Source organism: Mercenaria mercenaria, chromosome 3 (assembly GCF_021730395.1).
Source record: "Mercenaria mercenaria strain notata chromosome 3, MADL_Memer_1, whole genome shotgun sequence".
Classification (NCBI taxonomy): domain Eukaryota; kingdom Metazoa; phylum Mollusca; class Bivalvia; order Venerida; family Veneridae; genus Mercenaria; species Mercenaria mercenaria.
In genome coordinates, this window is record NC_069363.1 from 47,850,700 (window position 1) to 47,868,279 (window position 17,580).

Below are 17,580 nucleotides of genomic sequence, written 5' to 3' on the forward strand. Positions count from 1 at the left end.
TAAAGTAAGCGTGTTTCCTTACACTACAAGAAGTAACCCCATAGCAATACAGACTTTTTAAAGCATGTTAACACTTTCATTTGTACATACTAATATAAAAGTGCAATTAGTTCCCACATTTGCTATAACAGATGATAACTGAAAAGACATATACAAAACGGGAATCTATATTATATATGTGACGGTGATACTTGTAAATATTTAGCAGATTTCTCAATTGCCTCCAAACATTCCAGCGCTTCATGTTGTATGCCCTTTCGATGTAAATGCGTCACAGAATTCCGTCGAGCCAGTGTTAGAGGACATGATGGGTGGTACGCATTTCAAGGACAGACTCAAATAAAGCAAGGCTGCTATAGTTTATCTTGGTCATGTATTGTGCTTCGAAAGGACATTTTTAAAGATTTTATTCAATATTGATTGCGTGATTAAGATAGACAGATCAAAGGTAATAAAAAGTAAAACTCTTTTCAAACTCCTCAAAAAAGTAGTTTAGTGTTCAAGTTTGTCAAAATTGTTATACTACGGTAGAGCGTTCATGCAAGCTGCGCGTTACGTCTGGAAGCCATTTTCACAAAAGTTTAAGATACGTTAGTTAAACGATAATTCCATTTTACTTTCGACTTATTTACACTCACAATGTGAACGTTGACTAGAGACACGTTTCATGACGATTCAACGCTGATTCAACGTTATATATCTACCAAATTGCAAATTACCAGTACTATACTGCCTTTCCACGTTGTGTCTTTTCGCACACTTAACCATTAGTCTCATTCATAGTGTCACGAACCTTTTGCCCATTTCTTCCTCTTTCCTGGATCAGCTAGTCTTCCTCCACTGCTGGAAGGGGATGGAGAGTGAGCTTCGCTTTCAACCTCTGGAGCAACAGCCGCTATAGCTCCATTGCCATGCTTCATATCTCATTATATATGGTAATATCGAGAGAAAAAATGAAAAGACATGAAACGTATGTACGTTGCTGAATTGCTTTGAGTAAATGTTGGTCACAGTCCATGTAAAATATAAAGAACTAGTACTACATCGTGTTGTTTGACAAAGCATGTTGCTTCACTAAATGGTAATACAAGAGCTTCAGTAAATTAGATGCATCGTCAGACTTCTTGCAACTGATGAAGCATATTGAAGAATCATCAACGCTGATATGCTTTAATACATCATTTGGCAGGGAAAGATTTCTTAAGACTGCCTTTTGGTTTAAAATCAGCATCAGAAATATATCACAACGCAATACATGAGTTATTTGAACATGTGTCAAGAGCTGATGATATTATAGTGTACCTAGCAATACTTGAGAAACTTAATGAGATACTCAGAAAGGTGCTTGATATAGTTAGAACTGAAAATCTCAAGTTGAACAAAGACAACTGTCTGTTTGGAGTTCAAGAATGAACATTCTTTGGAAATGTGTTATCGGCCGAGGAACCGAAACCATATCCATAATGAGAAAAGGTCTGCGCAAATTGAGAAAGAATTTTTCAGAATTGTATACGCATGTGAAAGATTTATCATTTTGTCTATGTTAACCTACCATAAACCATTTGTTACAATTGTTACTCAAGGAACTTGAGTGACTGTCTATTGAGAGTTCAGTGCATAATGCTGAGACTTTACACCAGAGAAATACATGTATACAGCAGATGCGTAGTATTGCGAGTCGACAGGGGATGATGTACAAGATGACGTTGAAGTCTACATGAACAGTATAATGTCAAATAATTATATTGTTTACTGAATTCTTCAGGACATTAGTAAAAATCAGTCAATGATTGTCAGATGAAAGTTCTGATCGAGACAATTGAGACAGGGTTTCCAGTCGATAAGCATGTTTGTCCAAAGGTAACTACTGAGTATTTGAACATAAGAGATGAATTCAGTTGTGTATATAATGTTGTGATGAAAGATCATAAAGCGATTATTCCGAGAACATTACGGCGTTGCAGTGTATTTATAGTGAACATTTAGAAATTGAAAAATGCTGTCGTCGTGCAAGGGAGGTAATCTATTGGCCAGGAATGAATCAGAAAAATTGGAAAATGGTAGGAACTGCCATACGTGTATTTAAGCAAGACCAAATGAAGCGTCTAAGCCTCTTATGCCAGAAATAGTGTGACAGACACGAAACATAGCACTAGTCTCAAATGATATTGCAATAATGTATCTCAACTTTTAGACTTACTTTTATAGACTTTTTTCCGGACGGTTACTTTTCAACAAATAAAGCGAATATTAAAACACTTTCTATAAAGATAGGATTGCTAAGAGCGAAAGTGCGGAGCATGAGAACTGTCACTTTGCCATAAGTAGTATTTGAATGATCGCCCCTGTTGATACATAATGTGTCTAGTTTTTCCCATGCAATGATTTTTAAATTGTTGAAGAGAATTTAAACGAAAATAGTCACAATGATTTAATTTAGAAGAAGTGCAGAGCATATATAATTATAACTTTCCTGAACATTTCTAAATTATCTCCCTTATTGCCCTTGATAGGAATCTGTTTTATCCTGTATATAATGTGTGACTACAGTCTATTATGGACAGACTAAGTAGTGAACTGGCATTGTTTGGCCATGATTTGTTTTTATTCTATATAAATGCACCATATCTTTCTCTTCTTATTTCCATCAAATGCCAACAATATGAATTTAAAAGTTCAAATATACAATATTTATTTGATACATTTGCAAGATAAATAGGGATAATGATTGTCATTCTATTAGTCAAGGTATTTCTCGATCATCAGCTCAACAATTTATTCATGCAACTGGATAACTATATGGCAATCCAAGGCACTAGTATTTGTTTTTATGATTTGGTGTAACCCGAATAATACTGCTGATTTTCATCAGGTAAAGGAAAATTTGAAATAAACTTATCAAACGTATCATCAGGTAAATGTAATTATTTTTTACAGGCTGTCTTGGTCAAAAGGCATAAGTTCAAGTTCAAGGTTCAAATGTATTAGCATATTATTAGTCTTAGTGTGAATAATCTTCGAACTGTTTGGTTTTGTGTTTTGCTAGAAAAATAAAGAAGGTTCACTCTTTGTTGTAGGAGGTTCCTAAGGATAAAATTATTGTAATATATTACTTTTCCTCAACACATATATGCACAACTTGTTGAAGTGTTTGAAGTGACTCATTTCCCATATTGAGTGTTTCTCTGAAGTGTGGTCTATCAAAACTCACATTTTGTAATAAATTAATTACAAGATCTAATTGATTTATGTACAACACTATTTTCTGACAATTAAAGGAAACACTTCACTTTAGCCTTCTAATGCCTACACAGTTGGGAAAGTTTTTAAATTGGTGATAATTAGAAAACATATGTACATTTTTTGTATAATTTGCTACCAGAATGTTCACCATGTATTATATAGAATTCAGCTTTTTTGAGAAACATACACGACATCCTACAATCGAAGCGGATGATCTACCACTAGACTTTCGGGGCGATTTCTGTTGTTATATGATTGTCATATCTCATTATATATCATCAAGTAGATATTATATATAATTTAGGGCTACTTGCAAGATAAGTCTTATAAACAACAGAATAGAGAATGAAACATAGTTTAAACACTTGAACTTTAATGACTTACTTCTAGTGTGATAGGATTTACCTACAGGTATAGGCGTGGAAAATACAGATCAATATAATTGCAATTTTACTAATCCTACCTGTCCTGTGTTACAAAACCTGTTCTATTGTGTCATCTTGATACAAGCAAACCTTTATCATCGTCACTATAAAATTGATACAGGTATTTTATTTTATTAACGGCTTGTTAAATGTTAATTGTTTACCATACGTAAGCTGACAGAAACGTAAGAAGCAGCTTTAAACGGTAAATCAAACACATATGAATATATCCTAAAATTTTACGTGCAAAAAAAAAAAATGATATTGTGTCTAAACCCATTTTGATTTCCAACTAAATTGTGTAATTGCAAGGTAGGTAAACTGAAAGATATCTCTGCTTGTAAGTACTTCTTTTATGATATAAACAAAGCTATCATACATTTCACATTTTGTAAAATCATTTTTGGTTATTTGAAGGACTTTAAAATCGATTTTTTTCTATACTTTATTCAATGTATTTCTTTGACAATTTTAGTGTCTATCTCTTACAGTATTCAGAAGAAGGTGTGTGTTATAGTGTAACAGGAAACGGTCATGAATCATAAAACAAGATAAACCTTAATTTCATAGTTTTACTTTGATGAATATTGTATGTAACTCATCAAATCATTGGTCTTATGATTCTAGTTAACTGAATGTACGTCCAAATTTCTAAGGATAGATTATCAAATATCTATAAAACTAACACTAAGCTGTTTAACAGCATCGATACCAATTTAAATTAAACAGACGTACAATGAGTCAGCGAATAGTGGTATGAATAATCTAACAAAAAATGGACACTATTGTTAATGTCATTTTATCAGCTTTAAGACAGGATAAAGTAAGAAGTACTAAACTTCCTTTTTGTACTTTAGAAACTATAGACCGGGAAGTTAATCCAATGCCATTTTAACAAACAAAATCATAAAACTAAACTAAAGAAACGATGGCTTGTGTCAAGAGATTTTCAAAGATAAATGCAATCAGCATGGGATTCTCTTGGGTGCTACAGTTTGTAGGCTTTGTGACTCCTTGGTGGTTCAGGCAAAGTTATACGTTCGTAGATGTTAATTCGGGGGTGTGGTATTCTACGACATGTTACAATATATTAATGAAAACATGTGAAATGAAACAACATCTGGATAGTAAAGGTGAGTTATATTTTTGTTCGAGATGGGCTTTAAACATTTAAGTATTACGATAATGTAATGTCGATCAATTAAGCTAACAAGCACTTCAACGTTCTGCTAGGCGCTAAATTATTGTTCACAGAGTAACTAACAGCTTCCAGACAATAACTGAGCATTTGTCATACACCAGAGTCAAATTAGAGACCTTTCGAAGTAATCAAGAGGGAAAATTGTGCATTTCACCACTGAATAAAATTTTTAATGACATCTTTATTTTTTTATTTGCCGTTATTTTCTTTTTGTCTTTGATATTCGTTTAATCTGGATTTAATTTTTAAAGACTATGTTTCTACCTCCGTAAACATTTCCAGAGTTCTTAAAATTTCGTATAGAAATGTCTTGGTCTCCGCAAGTAACTTTCTTTTTCACACACGATTCAGATGAAAAGTACAATCAGGCTCTAAATCGGTTCTATCAAACGAGCGTAAATCATTTTTGTCTCTAAATACACTTTTTTAATCTGTAATCATATGTTTTAAAACAAACAAAAAAAGATAAAAATAAAAAAAGTACATGTTACTGTCCTCCACACAATAATTACTGATTATATTGCAGACGCGCAAGTCATGTGACATTTGTTAAAAGTGGGAAAGATCACCCGAAAAAGTAAAATGAATAAAAGTATAGTATTATGGTAATAGGCCACAGACAAGATACCTTATCTAAGCAAACAAATTGAGATCGGGTCTGGCCTGTAATTGCTTGTCAGGGTATTCCACTGTCAGACTGTTCTTAGGGAAAACAGTTTTGAGTACTGTTATGTGCGTGAATGTGGAACCATGTAGTTTAGGTTCCTGATAAGGATGAGGTGTTGGTGGTCTACATTGACTAAATCATACTTGATTTGTGAAATATGATCGGAGAGGCTTGAAGACTGCCTTGTTTAACGGTTTGCCAGTTACGTTATTTGTCATGACAGAAACACGACATGAGTAGTCATAGTTTTTACAGATTAGAGTGTGATGCCCACCTGTTAATTATTTCAGTGTTTCAAGTTGGAGACTTGAATGGATACCAAACAGTTCAAGAATATTAAAATTCGGGCTTACACGGGTATAAGAAGACTTTATTTTCATTTCCTCAATGTTTGTCTTGACATTCCGTGATGAAGCGAAGCAAGTTTTCTGCTTTAGACGTAATATTGTTAATATGAATTCACACATTTAAGTCTTTAGAAATTGTCAGCCCAATGTTTTTGGCGGCACTGGTGCTCTTTTAGTTCAGTGCCATATAGGATGTGTGGGAAAATGCAACTGTTATTTTTCCTAGTTATTCGCTGCACCTTAAATTTATCAGGGTTAAATTCCATGGACCAGTCCTGATCCCACTGTGCAAGAGAAAGCAGGTCATTTTGTAAGTTTTAGGAGCCTGCTTACGATTTGTCAGTCAAGTTTAAAGTATTGTATCCTATGCAAAATCAAAAAGTTTTTGTAGGAGAGGAAAGGACAAGGGACGAGAACGGAACTGTTAGAAACCCAAGATAGGACCGGTAGAGTATCTGAAGTGCGGCCGACTACAACTCTATGAGTGCGGTCCTAAGTACGGGATGGGTTCCCAACTGTTAATGTTTATGTACTGTTTGTGTATTAGTTTATTGTTATCAACTTTGTTAGCCTTATTAAAGCCCATAACAAATTTTATTATCATATTAATTTATTATGAATATTTACCACTTCCAAGATTGTGTGAAGCTGTTTTTTACAGTTACGTTTATGTATACTGGAGTGACGACTGTACTTTTTCTATTCTGACGATACCTTTCTACGGATAAGTAATTATCTTAATAAGGATTTATGACATCTCGTAGTGTAGCTTTTAAAATATTTTTGTGAAATTTCATAAGGATCACATGTGTTGTTGGGTGAAAGCCCAAGCAGTAATCTGTCCACACCTTCGACAGATACTAAAATCTCAGGTAGCTAATGTGTTGATATAAGACAAGCAATTAACTTACATAACTAATTTAGACTGATAGGTTGAGGTTTCAATTTGTTAGTTTCATTCCTTTGTAGACATAATCAGTTTAAGTGAAACCCTTTCAGTCTTATTTTATTTTATGTATGAAAAATAATAGTTGGAATAGCCATCGGCTTTAACAGATTCAAAATATGACTCATTAGCAAGTTTTATTGCTTTTGAATTCTATACTTAAGAGTCTTCAAAGACTTTGTCAGGGTGGGTTAAGATTTTTTATTTCTTGTGTGCAGTTTGTAATATTTTTGTCCTTGCATTAACCAAGGGAGATCCATTCGTGTCTTGGTGGTGACTTTAGTTGCAATGTGAAGAGAGCAAATGCCATGTAGTTCATCTTTAAACACATTGCAAGCTGAGGCTAGAACAGCTTTGTCAGAGTTTAGAAAATTTCTTTCCGAAACCTGATGTTTCCCGCTTAATTCTCATTTTGCGGCGGGGATGATTTCGTCAGAAATCATTCGTCCTACACCTAGATTAATGAGTGTTGGCAATCACTTGCGGAGAACAGGTAGTACTCGTATAAAACTCAGGAACACTGGTCAGGTTAACTCTCCGCCGTTAAATAACTGAAAGACGGTTGAAAAAGAAACGGCGTAAAACTCTACACAAACAAACAAACAAAAATGTATACTGGCAGGAGGGAAAATGTGCTGGGGATAAAGAAATAATTGGTAGAAAAAACACCGGAAATACTACAACATTCAACAAAATTGTGCGTGGTATACAAGATGCTGTTACATGTACACTATTCCAAAATGGGAGGAGCGATAGGAACCGCAAATGTTCTAGATCATCGGCTGCTTCAATGACACTTATCCAGTTTTGATTCGATTCTAAATGAAACTTTCCCTGTTTCGATTCTAAAAAACCGTTTCAAATCATATGTATAAATCATAGAATTACAAGTTAAATCATCGAATTAAGTTAAAGTAAACAATATTTAAATTAGAATATGCATGCACCGATAATAGAATAATCATTGTACCAAGAATAGGAGAATGTTTTTTTGTTTTAGTTTTTGTTGGGTTTGACGTTGCACCGACATATAGTGACTTTCTGGCTTTGACGGCGGAGGAAGACCCCAGGTGCATTATTTCATCACGAGCGGGTACCTTGGTAGAACCACCAACCTTTCGCCTCCTCACATGAGGAATTCAACGCCCCGAGTGAGGCTCGAACCCACATCGGTGAGGGACAAGTAATTTGAAATCAGCGATCTTAACCACTCGGCCACGGCGGCCCCCATTGGAGAATTAATTTAATGTTCCAAAAATTCTATTTTGTTTATAACGTCCATATAATATACTGGAGACAAGACGTCTGAAATAAACAAAATGAAATACAAAAATATATTATATCAGTTTAATGTCGATGCTTTTTACGTAAGTAGAAGATTAAGCTACCTTAAAAACGTTATATATTTCGGTTCATAAACCTATTTGCCAAATAGGAAAATCTGGTTTGGAAATAATCGAAAATACAAAACTTATTAATTTGTAATATCATTGGTTAACACCAAATAAGGTAAGACATGTTATATGCATTGAAACTAAATACACATGTGTAATCACTGGTTAAAACCAGATAAGGAAAGACACGGTATATACACCGTAATTAAGGTATGACCCGTGTAATAGTGTACCTTCTTTTATAGAGTACTCAATTCTTACAATAAACCTAATTTGACTTAAATTTTTCAGGGGGCATAGGTTCAAGCCCTACTGGGACTAACTTTTTATCCCTTATTTTTCTTTTATTGAAGACTTATTATTGATTTATTGTACAAAAGTGAAACAGTTTCATTTGATAAGTGAAACAGAAGGGGACAAAGTCAGAAATCTTTAAAAATACTGAGTAGCATGCGGTAAAAGTTCTCTGTTTTGCCTTTACTCTTTAGATTACATATTGTGGAAAAACTATAGGTAGGTTCTACACCTGTCCCAAAGTTATTTTTGAATTACGTTAGCAATATTTAAAACAGTCCCACATGACTCGCTGTTAATTTCTCAATGATGGGGTTAGAATTCTGTCTCATTAAATCCTTTTACTCGAGACACCCTAGAAAAAAATGACATTCACAGTTTTATTTTTGTGCTTTAAAATTGTTTACCAATAGACAAGTTTGAAGTTTCTTTTATCAAAATTGATGGTATAATGAATTCTCTGCAAACGTTTTGGACAGTGGCCATCACTTTGAAATTTGTCTCTACTTGAGTTTATGTAAATAATGAATTATACAAAATTTATAAAAAAAAAAAACCGGCACGATAAAAGTTGTTTAAATTTTGCATACAAGTCTCTCACTGGATACATTGTATTGCTGTATTGAACATTTGAAATATTCCCCATTAGGTGGGTCATATCTTAAATACACATATGTGTTATCACCGGTTATAACCAGATAAGGAAAGTCACGCTTCATGCACAGCGGAGCAAAAACACGACAACACGACAAATAAAGGGCTCCAATAAGACATACTCATACCCGCTAACATGAAAACTCGACAGATAAATTTGTCGTGTCAGCACCCTCTAAACGTCGAGTTTTCACGTAAAATGTGTTGTTTTTTCGCCTCGCTGCCACGAAAACACGAGAACTCGACAAATTAGGTTTTTGTCGAGATTTCGTGTTGTCATGTTTTCGCCCCGCCAACACGCCTACACGAAATGGCAGAAATCAGCCACCATAAATACCAGTTGTAAAATATATAGTCTATTACAGATTACATGAAAGGTTTTCATCCGAAAAGACCTTTACAAGTACAGTTGACCATCGCACTGACGGCTTGCGTGTTTGTTGTCGTTCTCAGTTTGAAGACAAGGAAATGTACTGGTACAACACTGATGAAACGTCTTGCTGTAAATGCATACATGTCTGTAGTATCAGGTATCATTTGTTTATTCTTGAGCGATTTACAGCGCATACGACTCTAGCTGCGTTTTGATGTGTTCAGTGCTTCCATGGATTCTACATTTGCTTTTATCAGGTTTTACAGATTACTTTACGGTAGTGTAGTATATTCTTTTAGAACTTTTTTGTCATACACTGCCTGTGTAACAAGTAAAATTGACATAGGCGTTAAAGTACAGATAGTCCTATAGATATGGCACTTTTATTTACATTTTGAGCTTTAGCAAGTTGACAGATAATAATATAAAGTTTCGGAAATCCATTTCTTAGATCTTGGTTATTCCTATTTTATGAAATTTATTGTAATATTAATGCTTAGAAATGGGCAACAATTGTGAATTTGTACGTATTTGTTTTAACAGTTACACAACAATGTGTAATGTAGATACAAACGACCAAAACTTTAGTGACAACATTTTGAAATTATAGTACTAATTTGTTATCAGGAGATAATTCCTAATTACTTTCATAGTTCTATATAAGACATTTTGAAATATGACCTTCCTCTAGACTTGCATTAAAGAAAACCAAACCAGTCGCATGCAAACAACATTTACCGCCTCAATAGCCTAGTGGTAGAGCGTCCGCTTCGAGTACGGGAGGTCGTGGGTTCGATCCCAGGCCGCGTCATACCAAATACGTGAAAAATAGTACCAGTAGCTCCCTTGCTTGGCACTCAGCATTAGAAGGGAAACTGGCCTCTTCTCCCATATCCTCGTGGCGATGGATTCGATCAGGAATGATGTGTCGAGAGTGATTAATAGAAGTTGTAGAACTTCCTTCATAATCGACCTAAAATAAATTATGTATAAACTAAACAGCATTATTTCATATATTTCTTGCATTTTTCCTTCTTTCTATCAATTAAATAGTATGCATTTGCAGACTTTGGTGTAAACTGTTCAAGAATTATGAGCAAAAGGCTGTTGAAATGAAATATAAAATTCCAATAACATTCATATAAAATCAAATGCACTTGAAACCCGGTATCTCAAATTCCAGGAAATCAAGTGTTTTACTTCAAGATAACCGAAAGTGGATTTAAAATGATATTTTTTAGCATGTGTTTTCGGAACGGGATTCAAACATGTCTTTGATATAGCCAGCAATTTTAGATAAATGAATTCGAGATATCACACAGATAGAACCACAAATTTCCGTAAGCCAGCTGACTGCTTATGATTCCATACCAGTACCACCCTGCTGTGCTAAAGTAACTGGCAGTTTTATTTCATGGGTATCAATTCTAGTTGTGCATAATATCAATGTTTCAGGACAAATGACTTTTAAAAGGAATTTGTCCTTTTAATGTTTTGAGATATAAAGTGTGTTCTGAATCCTCCTCTTGTTTACCCTTTACTCACTAAATGGGGTATCTCAACTCCAAACCTTGTTGGGTTTAACGTCGCACCAACACATTTTAAGGTTATATGGCGACTGTCAAGCTTTGATGGTGGAGGAAGACTCCAGGTACCTCTCATTGTATTATTTCATCACGGGCGGGCGCTTGTGTAGAAGAACCGTCGACCTTCCGTAAGCCAACATGTTGTTGCCGCTCAAGTTAGATGCAAAACTATGATGTTTGCTCATTGTTGACATTTATAAATTAAATAAGTTATGGTCCTTAGAAAAACAAATCCTAGCATACAATATTTTCTCCTTCCATTTAAAGGAAAAAATGTGTGGAGACAAGTGTTTTTACAATGTGCAATATCTGGTTATATTTTGAGAAGGAAAATTCATCTTACACAAACATTTTGTACTAAATCGAAAGAAATATTGCTGTGTTGTGTTGAAACAATGCAGATTTTGTTTGAAACAATGAAAACTAAATCAGTAAAAATTCAACAAATATCAGAATGATAGAAAACTAAAGTTTGTTAATCTTTTGTCCGTAAGGTTATATAATTCCAAATTACTGAAAACAAGTATGTTGATTCCAAAAGGTTTTCTTAATCATTGCAGTATTGTAAAGCTTATTCTGTAATAACTCGTCCCATATCTCATAAAGAGTTATTGTCCATAATTTTACAAATAGATTACATGTACGATTGTCATTTCTAATTTCATAGCCAGTTGAAACGTTCATTGCTATGACCAGACTAACACTGTCTGTCGGTTAACAGTTTCACATTTGGTCATACCACGGTAATATGTGGATCATAATGCAAGCTAAAGAAATGTTCGGCCTATGGTAATACATGTATGTAAGCAAACATAATATTTTCTGTTTAGTATAACAAATCTGGCAAGTAATTATACGCTATATTCGAGTAGAAGTATGCTTCATAGACAAAAAAGGTTTCAACAACATTTTTTCATGTCAGATTTTGAAATGACAAATATTGACAAGTTGTTAAATTGTGAAAACCCATACAACTACACTAATTTTGCCAAATTTAGGCGTTATTTTTACAATAAACACATGAGATAGAAATAAAAGAGCACAATTATCTAGAAAAAGTTGTTTTCTACACATTCCATTCTTAGGATATCTTTTTTTATTTTGATAAGGATAGGCTTCCTTTTGTAAATAAACGGAAATTTAAAAGGAAAAAAAGTATTGCGGTCATTTTGGCGGTCATCTTGAAAGTTTGGCCATTCCACCCACTTTGGCAACTGAAAATGAAATTTCTGAAACTTCATATTATAGGCTGTCAAATGAAATAAAATGTTTCATTTGGCACACAAAATGAATACAATTGCCCCATCTCTTGGACTATATGTTTGTTTGTGTGTTTGTTTCTCCAGGCAAAAGTGTAAGGATCTTGTAGATCCATTACATAACTATACTATGATTGATAACCATTATAATTCCTCATGAAACGATGTTCAGTGATTTGACAAATGAATGTAAAGTAAAAGAAGGCAAGTATTTTTGCAATTACTACTCGACTGTCTGTCGAGAGAATGTTTTTCCGAATTTCGAACTCTTCAATAAATTGATGTTCAAGTTGCTTTTATACATTACAATACTATGAAGCGAACATAAAGTTATAGTCATGATTAAATATTTTCCATTAGCTATACACTCAATGTTAAAACCGGCATCAGCAACAAAAGCAAAAACTATAGCTGATATTAAATCAATTACAAATAAAACTATAACAACAACAACGAAGCTTGTACAACCCACAGTTCCTGGTTCTACCCATTATCTGTCTCAGGAACGAAGCAATTTTTGCCCCAAAGATCGTACTTATGAACATTTACCAGATCCAATCAGGATTGGCGCTAATGCGGTCGCTATAATTTATGGATAAAAACAAAAAGTTCATGCTTATTTTTGTCTTGGCACTGCATGAGGATACTTCCTTAACAGTGGCAAGTATTTTACACTACTGGGAAAATTAAACAAGTGCAACGAACATAATTAAAATAACAATACGCATAATACTTCCGCAAAACGTTTTCTCAACATTTCACCAGACAATTTACAACAATTTATGTCTCTCTATAATGAGTAATTAACTAAAAAAAACTATATTTTGTTATAACATCATTGCAAAAATATTCATATACGCAATTTCAATAAAATCTGATTATGTTTTAGGTGTTTTGTGCCTTTCCCCATTGTCATCTGTTGTAGCGAATCAATTCTTTTGGACAGGAAATGTTCAGTATTTGTTCCTATACTCAGCAGTTCTAACTTGTCTTGGTGGAATACTCGCTTTGATCGTATCGTTTATCTCTCTACATCAGATACGCTTGGTGCAGACGACAAATGAGCCAGTACTGCAGTTGTCAACTCCCGAGAATCAAGACGACTATAACAGCACATCATCGTTGTCTGATGACGCGAAAGTGTGTTGATGTTTAATAGATACTTTGGCTTCTGTTTGTTAAAAAGAACATGCAAAAAGCGAACGATTTGATAGAGAGGTTCATATTATATAAACAAATAATCTATCGGTATTCTAATAAGACCAGACCCTTTTTTATTTTTTGCATTGTGAATGCAAAATGTCATCAAACCTATTTTGAACAATAAGTTATATGTTTGTTATTCAAACCCTAAACATTCTAGAAATGTTGAAGAAGCAGTACCTCACGTTTAGTAGCTAAACCTTCGTCTATCAGAATGACAATTTTATAGTGAAAAGTTTTGACCACTGGTCATTTCTTTATTTGTAAATCCGGAACTTGAACGTTTGACAAACGTGATATTTAATGACGAAGTTATACGTGACTAAAAGTCTGAGATACAACATCCTGTATTAGTAATATACAAATAAACAAACATCTCGATACATTACTTTATGATTTTTTGTCCATCTTAAATAACATATTTATTTTCATTGTATAGCTTTGTACAATCTTTGCCGTATTAATAGCTGGTCAAACTTGGTTTATCAACATCAATTATTTCTGATAATATTTTCATTATCCTAAAAATAAAAAAACACACTTGGAACCAGAAATGTTAATAAAATCAGTTTTCTGCCCTCATTCAAGTGTCATTGTTACCTCATTGAGAATATAAACACAAGTTTTACATTGCTTCCATCTTTTGCATGTGTAGGAACTTACATATATTCTATTTCACTAACTAAATGCGAATGAAATGATGTAATACATGATATGATATGAGATGAGTTTGCGGTTCTGAAATGACAAATTTGTTGTAAGATCAAAGTCCTGGTATCTGTCCTGCATCATACAATACCAGTATGATAATGTCACAATTAGTTACTCAGTTATTTCATGTACTATATTGTGTGTGCGTGCAGTTGCTTCGTAAATGCATTACAAATATTTATTCACAATAAGTATCAATTTATAAAACCACGCATTTATTACTCATTCTTAGATCTAGTCATACTTTGTATCTTAACCTGTTTATTCCTTGTGATGTTAATTCTGAATGATACATGATATCATGACAACAAATCATGTGTTATAAGAGTATTTAGAACCATCTCTACCGGTAAGTAACAGATAACACACAATTCACTAGAAATAGTCGTTAGAAATGTTAAGTTACTCTAATTCATTTTATAGAGATACAAAAACTGCTTTATGTGTTGAGATAAATTGTACTCGATTTATAGAGTCACACATTCTGTGAGCTAAGATCACAATAAAGCAGACACTGTCTTGCTTATTAAAGCAGTATCACTGGAGATGCACCTCCAAAAAGACTGCTTATCAAACTTGGCCCATATTTTATACAGAAACATGTTCGTTAAACATATGGTTGATATCAAAGAAAACATATTACTCAATGTCTCAATAGAGGGTAAAACCTTTAAAGATACTAATTTGACATGCTTAGTAACAGAATTTGGTATGGATTTCAGAAGAAATATTCCTAATGCAATTGTCATAACTCCTGACTGACTAACACGATTAAGCTGGATGAGGAACTTTGCCGAGAAAGTATTGCAACTAACACTCGTATTGATACAAACTGCTCCAGCGCACAGTATTTTATGGACTCTATCAATCTGCCACCAACTCCGGGTGATTCCGTCATTTGTCCATTGAAGAAATTAAGATATGAAATAAAAACATGTTCAGACCAATAAAAACAGGTAAGCCTAAACTTTTTCACAGCAAAATACAAGTGCACTGATGTGTTGAATATATAGAATACATTTTTGTATATGTATTATTCATCGCAAATCATGAAATATGTCTAAATTGTGATGAAATGATTGTTCTGCTGTAAATGTTTGGTATGTTTTTTAATGAGATTATTCATTAATTTTGATTTTTGATAACTATACGTATTTGGTAACAACTGAATTGAAGCAATTCTACATGTCCTGACATATGACATTTTAATGTTGAATTAAACAGATAAAGATAGATATTAACTGAATAACGGTATTTGAAAATTGGAAATCTTCTTTGATGATTTACATAAATTATGTTTTAGAGTTCAGTCTGTTTGAACTGTTTATTACTCACGAGGAGAAAAGAAAGGTAATGAGTACTCTAATGTCTCGATCACTTAAAGCGTACTTTCACTGAGAAGTTCTCTTTTAATTTGCGTCTTTCGGTCCATTTAAATAATATTCTAGGCCTTGAGTACTCGAGTGTATATTGAAAAACAAACGAATGTTGATTAAATGAAAGACACCAGAATGGTAGGATTTAGCTTTGTTTATAAAAGCTATTTGTTGAGTATGATGTTCTGGTGCATATAAGAGTTAGTCTCTAGGGTTGGTGAATTATTTGTCATTTTCTAATGTTTATTGATCGCTTAATGAATGTATGTTTGATGTTATGGATGTGATTTATATGAATATTTATAAAACATCTCTGGCTTCGTACATAATTAAATGATATTGGGAACTGGCAATATTTTTATTCTTTTTTATCCTACCTTCATGCAAAATAAGTGCAAAAATCAAAGGTATGATAAATTCTAATTTATCAGGTCAGTGACTTGATAAAGTTTTTTATTTTATGCTTATTGGTGAAATACTGGAAAATAGCAGTGAGATATAAATCGATATCACTCACTGTGCCGAACTTCTTTTTTTTTCCAGATAAATTATCTCCCTTGAAATATATTCTTTAATTTTCTCCCTTTGCTGCCTTTAAAATTACTGGATTATACTAATACTCAAGCCATACACGAGTCATGAACTGCTAGACAATCCTATATAGAACAGGCTAGCTATATAATTAAATTTGCAAAAGAAATAATGTTACCTTTGTCAGCTTGGTTGCTAGGCCTTGCCATTCATGTAGCTACAGATATATTGTGTGTTTCCTCTACTTTTTTCCATTGGTTCACTATTGTGTGGTAGATTTTACTGGCGACAGCACATTTAGTTGGTTGTTGTCTTAGTTAATTATCACAAGACATCAACTCAACCTTACGTAATATGCCAGCATTTTCGTCGAAGTACTTTCCCACTCCAACTCCAGCCAGTTGTGTTCCAACTTCCATCCATTTTGTTATGCTATGCAGCTCCTAGATCAATATTTCCTAGCTATTTCTATTGAATCCATTATGATATTTAATTCTGCAGCTTGATTTTCCAAGGACTTACGCATATTCCTCAGTTGTTTAGATTTTTCGTGTTGTTTTTTAATCTGACCTTCAGCGTGTTTTGGTAAACAAAGCAAGCTTCCGGTTATTCAACGAACTGACGGATTGACCCGAAAAGTTTTAAATATGCTTCTACTTAACTACCGGCATTTGTCAATGTCTCTTTTAGCCGCGGACTGTGTATTTTTACACAAAATATTTAAATGCAGTTTTTGTTTTTAAAAACAAAATGGCGTCGTGTTGATTTAATGAACCTAATCACCAATATTCGATATTAATGTGCCTAAGTGTCCATGGAAATTTAGCGGTTGTATCATATGTAACACGGTAGCTTAAATAAATCCGAATTTCGTCATGAAATATTGGATTTATATGAACATTTATGCACGTAATAAACAGAAAATTCGTTGATCTTCACAAACTAGCATAAAATAAAAAGAAAATTTGTTTGTTTGCAGTGAGATATCGAAATATATCATCACCGATAAGGGAGACAATTTTGATATTTTCACTCAGGCTCCGTCTTCGTGAAAATATTCAATTGTCTCCCTTATCGGTGATGATATATTTCGATATCTCACTGCAAACAAACAAATATCCTCTATGGATTTTTTTTAAAACGACGCTATCTTGTTTTTTAGAATAACTGCTAAAAGACATATATATGCAATTATTTTTATAAACGCGCATTTATTAGGAACGTGAGACCTTCATACAAATGTATAGCGTATGCATACCGTATTTGCAATTTTGATTCAATTAGTAACTATGCATTAGAACTCCTCACTATATTTTATTCAATGAGAAAATACAGGAAAACATTAATTTTATTATTTCTTAAATAGAAGT

The 17,580-nt window shown here is 33.4% G+C and overlaps 1 protein-coding gene across 1 annotated transcript; it reads left to right on the top strand.

Moving 5' to 3' along the window:
• The first annotated feature begins 4,483 nt into the window (after window positions 1–4,483).
• On the top strand, window positions 4,484–13,973 carry LOC123524819 (uncharacterized). The gene is made up of 3 exons (XM_045303313.2): window positions 4,484–4,801; window positions 9,537–9,701; window positions 13,279–13,973. The coding sequence occupies exons 1-3, from the start codon at window positions 4,597–4,599 to the stop codon at window positions 13,536–13,538; spliced, it is 630 nt and encodes a 209-aa protein (XP_045159248.2). The 5' UTR covers window positions 4,484–4,596; the 3' UTR covers window positions 13,539–13,973.
• Window positions 13,974–17,580: the final 3,607 nt, after the last annotated feature.

Excerpts from the sequence above, each read along its gene's own strand:
- LOC123524819 (XM_045303313.2), top strand. The coding sequence starts at position 4,597 with ATGGCTTGTGTCAAGAGATTTTCAAAGATAAATGCAATCAGCATGGGA. Across the intron at positions 4,802-9,536 it reads ACAACATCTGGATAGTAAAG|ATTACATGAAAGGTTTTCAT; the intron begins GTGAGTTATATT and ends AGTCTATTACAG. Across the intron at positions 9,702-13,278 it reads ATACATGTCTGTAGTATCAG|GTGTTTTGTGCCTTTCCCCA; the intron begins GTATCATTTGTT and ends ATTATGTTTTAG.